This window comes from Dendropsophus ebraccatus, chromosome 1 (assembly GCF_027789765.1).
Source record: "Dendropsophus ebraccatus isolate aDenEbr1 chromosome 1, aDenEbr1.pat, whole genome shotgun sequence".
Taxonomy (NCBI): Eukaryota; Metazoa; Chordata; class Amphibia; order Anura; family Hylidae; genus Dendropsophus; species Dendropsophus ebraccatus.
This window is the reverse complement of record NC_091454.1, coordinates 211,958,118-211,970,448: the sequence shown is the minus strand read 5'-3', so window position 1 is coordinate 211,970,448 and position 12,331 is coordinate 211,958,118. Positions and strand designations below refer to the sequence as shown.

The 12,331-nt window shown below is 41.1% G+C and overlaps 1 protein-coding gene across 5 annotated transcripts in view; it reads left to right on the top strand.

Annotated features, from left to right (window-relative positions):
- LOC138768696 (beta-1,3-galactosyltransferase 2-like) overlaps positions 1-10,695 on the top strand; it is a 37,720-nt gene extending 27,025 nt beyond the window's left edge. For all 5 annotated transcript variants that reach the window (XM_069946652.1, XM_069946664.1, XM_069946662.1 and 2 more), the window contains exon 2: positions 8,764-10,695. In XM_069946652.1, coding sequence (XP_069802753.1) covers positions 8,764-9,800 — 1,037 coding nt within the window. In that variant the 3' untranslated portion in view covers positions 9,801-10,695. The remainder of the gene's footprint in view (positions 1-8,763) is intronic.
- The last annotated feature ends 1,636 nt before the right edge of the window (positions 10,696-12,331 follow it).

Sequence of the window (12,331 nt, the reverse complement as noted above, 5' to 3'; positions counted from 1 at the left end):
TCCTGAGCCCGGTAAGAACGGGCTCTGGTATCTACTAGCGTGGATGTCTGCATCCTTCCCTCTATAGGTGCTGTCATGAAGGAGGATGCTGTGGAAAGTGCCATTTTTTATTAGTTTATATTTCTAGCGATGAGGCTCGCAACGTGCCAGGAGTTATAGTTTCCCGGCTGGTGACACCTTGACTATAGTGCTGGAAGTTTGGAACGAACAAACAGAGCCACCGAAAAGGGTGGGAGAGCGTTCTAAAAACTCAGGAGGGAGCAATGAGTAACAACAGAGGACTTTGAAAGGTAGAAGAGGAGATTGGCGGAATACCCCTTTAATGGCCTATAGCCATAGCAAGAGTCGCAGCTGTGACCGGGCCCATAAATCAGCGGCACCCAGAAGCCTCTTGACATCTACGGCTGACCTACTAAAGCTCAACAGCTCATACTGTTTTGCCAATAATATGTATTTAGATATGTATTTAAAGGAGGCTCCAAACTAAGATCCAACAAAGTTTATTTACTATACAAAGTGATAATAGGAAAAATAGTACGATATATGTTACAGGAGTAGACAACGTTAACGAATGCAAAGTTAGGGGCCTATTACACGGAGCGATTATCGGCCGATATAGACCGTTATGGCCGATAACCATCCCATGTAATAGAAGGTAACGATCAGTCGATATAAATGATGTCGGCTGATCGATGTTGTCGTTTGTCTTTGATCAGGTTGAAAGACTAACGCCTGTGATAGCAGCGATCTGCTGCCTTCTCCCTGCGGAATAGGAGCGGCGGCAGCAGACCACCACTGTCCTCTATGGGCTGCCCGGACGATCTAGCGATCACCTGGGCAGCCCCCCTGCACCTCCCATGCAGTTACCCGTTTGCTGCCGCCGCATGCACTAGGGGCAGCAGAGAGGAACGAGGAGCGAACGAGTGCTGACATTGCTTGTTTGCTATATACAATACCATCACCAGGAGCTTTTAACTTCATGTCTAGACTTCAGCCAGGGAAGCATCAGCTGGCCGCTTAAAGGGGTAGTGCGGTGTTCAACATTTATTCACTAAATAACACACATTAAAAAGTTATACAACTTTGTAATGTGTGTTATTTAAGTGAATGGCCCCCTTCCCTGTGTTCCCCCCACCCCGGAAGTGTGATGCCGTATACTAACGGAATCACTGTCGACCCCGGACGCCATCTTGGGTCGAACACGTCATCTTCAGGAGGCCAGCCGGACCGCTCCAGCCCTCCCTCATGCCGCCCCCCCTCCAGCGCGTCATCAGCTGCTCAGCCGCGATTGGCTGAGCATAACTATGCTTCTCCTCGGCACAGATACATCCCATCTTTTATGCCCAAAATTCCCCACACCCCCCTGTTGTACAAGGCTGGTATACAGATATTATTTGTATTGTATCTTCTTCCATAGAATGGCCAGCTCTATAGGTTTGGATAGGGTAGACAAATAGTCACTCATGATAACTAGGCCCCAGCGATTACCAATGGAACATAATGATCCCTCATCAAATGGGAAGGAGCAATATGCTGGGTAGTAGTGATAGTACAAGGAACAATATACTGGGTAGTAGTGATTGTACAAGGAACAATATACTGGGTAGTAGTGATAGTACAAGGAACAATATACTGGGTAGTAGTGATAGTACAAGGAACAATATACTGGGTAGTAGTGATAGTACAAGAACAATATACTGGGTAGTGGTGATAGTACAAGAACAATATACTGGGTAGTAGTGATGGAACAAGAACAATATACTGGGTAGTAGTGATAGTACAAGAACAATATACTGGGTAGTAGTGATGGAACAAGAACAATATACTGGGTAGTAGTGATAGTACAAGAACAATATACTGGGTAGTAGTGATAGTACAAGGAACAATATACTGGGTAGTAGTGATTGTACAAGAACAATATACTGGGTAGTAGTGATAGTACAAGGAACAATATACTGGGTAGTGGTGATATACAAGAACAATATACTGGGTAGTGGTGATATACAAGAACAATATACTGGGTAGTAGTGATAGACCAGGAACGATATACTGGGTAGTAGTGATAGTACAAGAATAATATACTGGGTAGTAGTGATAGTACAAGGAACAATATACTGGGTAGTAGTGATAGTACAAGGAACAATATACTGGGTAGTAGTGATTGTACAAGAACAATATACTGGGTAGTAGTGATAGTACAAGGAACAATATACTGGGTAGTAGTGATAGTACAATAACAATATACTGGGTAGTAGTGATAGTATAAGAATAATATACTGGGTAGTAGTGATAGTACAAGGAACAATATACTGGGTAGTAGTGATAGTACAATAACAATATACTGGGTAGTAGTGATAGTACAAGAACAATATACTGGGTAGTAGTGATAGACCAGGAACAATATACTGGGTAGTAGTGATAGTACAAGAACAATATACTGGGTAGTAGTGATAGTACAAGGAACAATATACTGGGTAGTAGTGATAGTACAAGGAACAATATACTGGGTAGTAGTGATAGTACAAGAACAATATACTGGGTAGTAGTGATAGTACAAGAATAATATACTGGGTAGTAGTGATAGTACAAGGAACAATATACTGGGTAGTAGTGATAGTACAAGGAACAATATACTGGGTAGTAGTGATAGTACAAGGAACAATATACTGGGTAGTAGTGATAGTACAATAACAATATACTGGGTAGTAGTGATAGTATAAGAATAATATACTGGGTAGTAGTGATAGTACAAGGAACAATATACTGGGTAGTAGTGATAGTACAATAACAATATACTGGGTAGTAGTGATAGTACAAGAACAATATACTGGGTAGTAGTGATAGTACAAGGAACAATATACTGGGTAGTAGTGATAGTACAAGGAACAATATACTGGGTAGTAGTGATGATAGTACAAGGAACAATATACTGGGTAGTAGTGATAGACCAGGAACAATATACTGGGTAGTAGTGATAGTACAAGAATAATATACTGGGTAGTAGTGATAGTACAAGGAACAATATACTGGGTAGTAGTGATAGTACAAGGAACAATATACTGGGTAGTAGTGATTGTACAATAACAATATACTGGGTAGTAGTGATAGTACAAGGAACAATATACTGGGTAGTAGTGATAGTACAAGGAACAATATACTGGGTAGTAGTGATAGTACAAGAACAATATACTGGGTAGTAGTGATAGTACAAGGAACAATATACTGGGTAGTAGTGATAGACCAGGAACAATATACTGGGTAGTAGTGATAGTACAAGGAACAATATACTGGGTAGTAGTGATAGACCAGGAACAATATACTGGGTAGTAGTGATAGTACAAGAATAATATACTGGCTATTAGTGATAGTACAAGGAACAATATACTGGGTAGTAGTGATAGAACAATGAACAATATACTGGGTAGTAGTGGTAGTACAATGAACAATATACTGGGTAGTAGTGATAGTATAATAAACAATATACTGGGTATTAGTGATAGTACAATGAACAATATACTGGGTAGTGGTGATATACAAGAACAATATACTGGATATTAGTCATAGCACAAGGAACAATATACGGGGTATTAGTAATACAAACAAGCACACAAGCACAAATAAGAAGGTACAAGGTCCCAGTCAATACCAAAACCTTTGTTGAAGGGAATGTGTCATGAGAAAATGACTTATTATTTAAATAATGTGTCATGAACCATCAGGACAAACAGGAATAGGGAGAAGGCGCCCCACCCTGCTTATCTCACACAGTGCCCTAGATAGAGGAGACAATAGCAGCTCCCTGTGGAATGACCTCTTCACAGGTCACAGAGCGCGCTCAGTGATGTTTCACATTCATCTCAAGGGGACAGAGTCTGTCTATTGTCATCTATGTCCATGAGACTTACTGTAAAGCATGTCACTAAATGCTGTTAAGAAAAGCCCAGCCCAGACTTCTTCTATAAGACATTAGACTTTTTATATCTCATGTGGTTTGTGGTGTGACCTTACCGCCAAGCATGGAAAACTAGGTATAAAGATAAGATACTTACTGATTTTGGCAGGGCTAGCTCGCCGTGTAATGCCCATGGGAAGGGGGGGGGATTCGGATATGTATTTAAAGGAGGCTCCAAACTAAGATCCAACAAAGTTTATTTACTATACAAAGTGATAATAGGAAAAATAGTACGATATATGTTACAGGAGTAGACAACGTAAACGAACGCAAAGTTAGGGGCCTATTACACGGAACGATTAATGGCCGATATAGACCGTTATGGCCGATAACCATCCCGTGTAATAGAAGGTAACGATCAGTCGATATAAACGATGTCGGCTGATCGATGCTGTCGTTTGTCTTTGATCAGGTTGAAAGACAAACGCCTGTGATAGCAGTGATCTGCTGCCTTCTCCCTGCGGAATAGGAGCGGCGGCAGCAGACCACCACTGTCCTCTATGGGCTGCCCGGACGATCTAGCGATCACCTGAGCAGCCCCCCTGCACCTCCCATGCAGTTACCCGTTTGCTGCCGCCGCATGCACTAGGGGCTGCAGAGAAGAACAAGGAGCGAACGAGTGCTGACATTGCTTGTTTGCTATATACAATACCATCACCAGGAGCTTTTAATTTCATGTCTAGACTTCAGCCAGGGACGCATCAGCTGGCCGCTTAAAGGGGTAGTGCGGTGTTCAACATTTATTCACTAAATAACACACAAAAGTTATACAACTTTGTAATGTGTGTTATTTAAGTGAATGGCCCCCTTCCCAGTGTTCCCCCCACCCCGGAAGTGTGATGCCGTATACTAACAGAATCACTGTCGACCCCGGCAGCCATCTTGGGTCGAACACGTCATCTTCAGGAGGCCAGCCGGACCGCTCCAGCCCTCCCTCATGCCGCCCCCCCCCTCCAGCGCGTCATCAGCTGCTCAGCCGCGATTGGCTGAGCATAACTATGCTTCTCCTCGGCACAGATACATCCCATCTTTTATGCCCAAAATGCCCCACACCCCCCTGTTGTACAAGGCTGGTATACAGATATTATTTGTATTGTATCTTCTTCCATAGAGTGGCCAGCTCTATAGGTTTGGATAGGGTAGACAAATAGTCACTCATGATAACTAGGCCCCAGCGATTACCAATGGAACATAATGATCCCTCATCAAATGGGAAGGAACAATATACTGGGTAGTAGTGATAGTACAAGAACAATATACTGGGTAGTAGTGATAGTACAATAACAATATACTGGGTAGTAGTGATAGTACAAGAACAATATACTGGGTAGTAGTGATAGTACAAGGAACAATATACTGGGTAGTAGTGATAGTACAAGGAACAATATACTGGGTAGTAGTGATAGTACAAGGAACAATATACTGGGTAGTAGTGATAGTACAATAACAATATACTGGGTAGTAGTGATAGTACAAGAACAATATACTGGGTAGTAGTGATAGTACAAGGAACAATATACTGGGTAGTAGTGATAGACCAGGAACAATATACTGGGTAGTAGTGATAGTACAAGGAACAATATACTGGGTAGTAGTGATAGTACAAGGAACAATATACTGGGTAGTAGTGATAGTACAAGAACAATATACTGGGTAGTAGTGATAGTACAAGGAACAATATACTGGGTAGTAGTGATAGTACAAGGAACAATATACTGGGTAGTAGTGATAGTACAATAACAATATACTGGGTAGTAGTGATAGTACAAGAACAATATACTGGGCAGTAGTGATAGACCAGGAACAATATACTGGGTAGTAGTGATAGTACAATAACAATATACTGGGTAGTAGTGATAGTACAAGAACAATATACTGGGTAGTAGTGATAGACCAGGAACAATATACTGGGTAGTAGTGATAGTACAAGGAACAATATACTGGGTAGTAGTGATAGTACAAGAACAATATACTGGGTAGTAGTGATAGTACAAGAACAATATACTGGGTAGTAGTGATAGTACAAGGAACAATATACTGGGTAGTAGTGATAGTACAAGAACAATATACTGGGTAGTAGTGATAGTACAAGGAACAATATACTGGGTAGTAGTGATATACAAGAACAATATACTGGGTAGTAGTGATAGTACAAGAATAATATACTGGCTATTAGTGATAGTACAAGAACAATATACTGGGTAGTAGTGATAGTACAAGAACAATATACTGGGTAGTAGTGATAGTACAAGGAACAATATACTGGGTAGTAGTGATAGTACAAGAACAATATACTGGGTAGTAGTGATAGTACAAGAACAATATACTGGGTAGTAGTGATAGTACAAGGAACAATATACTGGGTAGTAGTGATAGTACACGGAACAATATACTGGGTAGTAGTGATATACAAGAACAATATACTGGGTAGTAGTGATAGTACAAGAACAATATACTGGGTAGTAGTGATAGTACAAGAATAATATACTGGCTATTAGTGATAGTACAAGAACAATATACTGGGTAGTAGTGATAGTACAAGAACAATATACTGGGTAGTAGTGATAGTACAAGGAACAATATACTGGGTAGTAGTGATAGTACAAGAACAATATACTGGGTAGTAGTGATAGTACAAGAACAATATACTGGGTAGTAGTGATAGTACAAGGAACAATATACTGGGTAGTAGTGATAGTACACGGAACAATATACTGGGTAGTAGTGATATACAAGAACAATATACTGGGTAGTAGTGATAGTACAAGAAGAATATACTGGGTAGTAGTGATAGTACAAGAACAATATACTGGGTAGTAGTGATAGTACAAGAACAATATACTGGGTAGTAGTGATAGACCAGGAACAATATACTGGGTAGTAGTGATAGTACAATAATAATATACTGGCTATTAGTGATAGTACAAGAACAATATACTGGGTAGTAGTGATAGTACAAGAACAATATACTGGGTAGTAGTGATATACAAGAACAATATACTGGGTAGTAGTCATAGCACAAGTAACAATACCCCATTATTAGTGATACAAACAAGAAGAAGCACAAATAAGAAGCTACAAGGTCCCAGTCAATACCAAAACCTTTGTTGAAGGGAATGTGTCATGAGAAAATGACTTATTATTTAAATGTGTCATGAACCATCAGGACAAACAGGAATAGGGAGAAGGCGCCCCACCCTGTTTATCTCACACAGTGCCCTAGATAGCAGCAGGTGACTTGGTGACGTTCCCTACACTGAATAGGTGGTGCATAAGGCAACACAAGACAGACAGGAACACAATAAGTCCAACAGTCCGAGTCATACGCTGACAGGTAGCAGAGGTACTGAATCACAAAACCAAGAGCAGAGTCAAAGTCAGGCTAGAAGGTCAGGACAGGCAGCAGACTGATATATAAGAACGCTGAGTTGGGTATATATCGAAATAACCAGCACCTTAATGAAGCCCTGAGAACAAACTTATAGGAAGCCAGGAGACTGTCCCAGAGCTGATCGGACCATCTCTTGGCTTCAATGCAAATGACCTGCAGCAGAAGGGATCCTGACTGGCAGCTACTCTGTAAGGGTGCCTTTACACAGACAGATTATGTGACAGATTTTTTAAGCCAAAGCCACAAATGGATTTGAAAAGAAAAAAAAATCTCAGTCTTTCCTTTATGACCCGTTCTCTGTTTATAGTCTGTTCTTGGTTTTGGCTTCAAAAATCTGTCAGATAACCCTCTCTGTGTAAGCACACCCTTGGGCTAAGTTCACACAACGTAAATTTTCAATAAATAACGGCCATTGCAACATCGGCCGCTATTTATTGAAAACTAAAATAACATAGTGTCCTATGGACATGTCAGTTTTGTGCGGCCGCTATTCAATGAATAGCGTCCACACAAAACTGACAGTGCAGACAATGTAAAGTGCACATCCGGACGCATTCCAAAAAAAATAAAGTTCATCTTGCCGGTACTATTGTACCGGCCAACATGGACTTCACTGACATCGGCCGTTCTGTGGCACGGCCATGTCACAAAATGGCCACTGTCTTACTGAGTGTGAACCCGGCCTCAAAGCGTACCCAGCTCCTCAAAGGTCTAGTCCTGACATAATGTTTTTATGTTAAAATATTTTTAAAGATTTTTTTGTAGACATTTTTTTCTAATTTTCCATTTTTCTATCCATATTATAAAATAATCCTGAGATAAGAGGAGGCTGCTGTAAAGCGATCTGTACAGCATTGCAGCGTCATGTGACACCAGTAGATAGAGGAGACAGTAGCAGCTCCCTGTGGAATGACCTCTTCACAGGTCACAGAGCGCGCTCAGTGATGTTTCACATTCATCTCAAGGGGACAGAGTCTGTCTATTGTCATCTATGTCTATGAGACTTACTGTAAAGCGTGTCACTAAATGCTGTTAAGAAAAGCCCAGCCCAGACTTCTTCTATAAGACATTAGACTTTTTATATCTCATGTGGTTTGTGGTGTGACCTTTCCGCCAAGCATGGAAAACTAGGTATGAAGATAAGATACTTACTGATTTTGGCAGGGCTAGCTGGCCGTGTAATGCCCATGGGAAGGGGGGGGGGGGGGGGACTTCTGACTCTTTCTGAATGGCAAATGTCAGAGAATAGAAAGATTAGGTTACGACCAGAGTTGCCTTACTTGACCTCAACCCCCACCCCCACCACCATCGTTGTCCATTTAGAGCCGAGTATGACTGTGTATTAGGAAAAAATGGGGCTGAGAGCTATAAATATATATATGGCCGCTTAACGTGTTTTTTTTTTGTTTTTGTTTTCTAGGGGGCATCATGAGAAGAAGACTGAACCTTTGGAAAGGCTTTAGACTCTGTCTTATAAGTGTTACATTTCTCACCCTGTTTACTATGTTTGATGGAGGCAATGTCGTCTTGGACACATGGGATTGGTTCCTATTTAACCTCGTTCAATCCTTTGCCAGGCCTATCGTTATCTTGAACTCTTCTTCCCCTCGCGCACATCACTCCCAGGCATTGCCTTATCCATATCCTTACAGGTTTTTAATAAACCAACCAAAGAAATGTCAAGGGAGGAGCCCATTTCTAGTTCTCCTGGTGATGGGACAGAATCATGATGTGCAAGGAAGAGACACCATACGGACAACTTGGGGAAATGTTACCAACTATGGAGACGTTGACGTTGTGAGGATCTTCTTGGTTGGCGTCTCTCCCATTATGACCGGTGCCATACAACGGCTTCTCGAGGAGGAAAGTGCCATTTATGGGGACATTGTTCAGCAGGACTTCCTGGATACTTACAATAATCTAACCTTGAAAACTTTAATGGGAATGGAGTGGGTAGCAAAATTCTGCCCTAACACCTCTTATGTAATGAAGGTGGACAATGATGTGTTCCTCAATGTCAACTATCTAGTCCACAAACTTCTCCGACCAGAACTTCCACCTCGAAGGAATTATTTAACTGGGCTTATTGTGTACAATACAGGACCCATGCGGAGCAAGGACAGTAAATGGTATTTATCTGAGGAAGTGTATCCTGCGAACGCGTACCCACCCTACCCATCGGGTCCAGCTTACGTGCTCTCAGCAGATATGGCTCGGAAGATCTATAAAGTGGCACAAGACCTCTTGGTCTTTGGCATTGAAGACGTTTTTGTCGGGATTTGTTTGTACAAACTGAATATTTTACCAACACAACCGCCAAGGAACGTGTTTAACGGGGAAAAGATCGATTATGATCCCGACACGTTTTGTCATGTTGTCTTGGTTCACCATTATAGGGAGATTGACTTGATAAAAGTTTGGGAAGACTTTTCGAGGAGAAGGACATTTGTATGTTAAGACTCCTTTAATGTTGTGGTCAGTGACCCATTTTATTTCTCCAGGTACCAGAAAATATCCTGATGCAAATGTGAAACAGGTCCATAGGTGCCATATATTGGACTTTAAAGGGGTTATCCAGCATTAGGAAAGTATGGCCACTTGCAGAGACAGCACCACTTTTGCCTCCAGTTTGGGTGCAGGTTGTGCAGCTCAGTTCCATTGAAGTGAATGGAGCTTAATGTTAAATCACACCTGACCTGGAGACAAGAGTGGTGCTGTTTCTGGAAGAAAGTGGCCATGTTTTTCTAATGCTTGATAACCCTTGATTACACTTGGCTTCCATTAACTCATTAGATTCCATATAGTTAAAAAACATACGATAGGCAACCGCTTTTCCCCATTTCAAGGTCACTCCAGTGCTATTGGTTGCCCACTAATCTAAATGCCACAACTGTTACTATGTGACATTTTCAATTATATATATGTGTCCACAGCAAAAGTATATATATATATATATATATATATATATATATATATATATATGCACACACAAGAGTGACGCTCACAATATATCAATCAGTGATGCAAATCAGGTGATACTCATATATAACAATCAATAAAATCAATGTAACCTAAGTGCAATATAATAGCAGATCTCACCCCTATCACCTCTCTATCACGTTACCTGTCCTGTGTATACAATAAATTGCTTTGTTACATGATAGGAGTGAGATCTGCTATTATACTGCACTTAGGTTACATTGATTTTTATTGATTTTGTTAATTATATATGTAATATATGTACGTCACTGTCTGTATGATATGATATCATGGGCATTATATGTTCCTCTAACAGTGTAGATGATGATTGTTATATTACTCGATTAGAATCACTGATTGGTATATTGTGACCATCACTTAGAAAAAACATGACTAAAAAAACAGTGCCACCCCTGGTTATGTTTGGTATTACACTTCTGTTTCATATACAAATCACAGAAAGGGGTCCTCCACTCAGGAACCGAATCTATGATTGTAATGGACAACAATCCCACGAAGGAAGTGGAACAGGAAGTAACGTTATATGAAGGAAGTTTTACTTTTGTCAGGTAGCTGCACAGAAAGCAAGTATAACCTGATCAGGCCGAAAGCCAGCAATAGATGGGACAGAAGTTAATGATTATTGCACTGTTTACTTTACTACTATGCAACGTTTTTTGCTGATAAGCTGTGAAGTGTGAAACATAAACCTGACAGGTGCTAACCAATAAGGAAAAGAGAAAACCAAGAGGAAGGACTGTTTGGCTGGGTTCCCACTCCATGAACATAACGGGCAAAGGCCATGGCCGTCATGTTGTATCTATGAGTATGATCCTTATTAGCGGCCGTCACGTTGTATATATCATTATGATCCCTATTAGCGTCCGTCAAGTTATATGTGATCTATGATCATTATTAGCGGCCATCATATTATACATAGGATTATGATCCTTATTAGCGTCCGTCACGTTGTATATATCATTATGATCCTTATTAGCGGCCATCATATTATACATAGGATTATGATCCTTATTAGCGGCCGTCATGTTATATATGATCATGAACCTTATTAGTGGTGGTCACGTTATATGTGATCTATGATCATTATTAGCGGCCATCATATTATACATAGGATTATGATCCTTATTAGTGGCCGTCATGTTATATATGAACATGAACCTTATTAGCAGCCGTCACGTTATATGTGATTATGATCCTTATTAGTGGCCGTCACGTTATATGTGATTATGATCCTTATTAGCGGCCGTCACGTTATATATAATCATGATCCTTATTAGCGGCCGTCATGTTATATATGATCATGAACCTTATTAGTGGTCGTCACGTTATATATGATCCTTATTAGCGGCAGTCACGTTATATATGATTATGATCCTTATTAGCAGCCGTCACGTTATAGATCATCATGATCCTTATTAGTGGCCGTCACGTTATAGATCATCATGATCCTTATTAGTGGCCGTCACATCAGGGCCGGATTAAAGGGAGGGCATCAGGGGCATGTGCCCCGGGGCCTCCACCACTTAGGGGCCCCCACCAGCAGGAACCCTAGTAGATTGGTTGGCAACAGAGCAAAGTGTTGTGTTCTCACATTGCGTTATTAACACAAACACAATGTGGGAATACACTCTGATACTGAGCCCCTGTCTCTAGGATCTGGCATCTTCCTCTGCACTGCAGCCTCTAGTGACCATCACGTGCGCAACAGAGGAGGATGCAAAGCAATACAGCCAGGAGCAAGGAGGGCCTGTGCTAAGTCGCCTACAGTAAGCTGCCATCTGTATAGATCGTGGCATAGTTTATTTATTGGGGGGGGGGGGGGGGGTTGTCGCCCGGGGCCTCCACCAACCTTAATCCGGCCCTGCATCACATTATATATGATCATGATCCTTATTAGTGGCCGTCATGTTATACATGATTATGATCCTTATTAGCGCCCGTCACGTTACATATGATTATTATCCTTATTAGTGTCCGTCACGTTATAC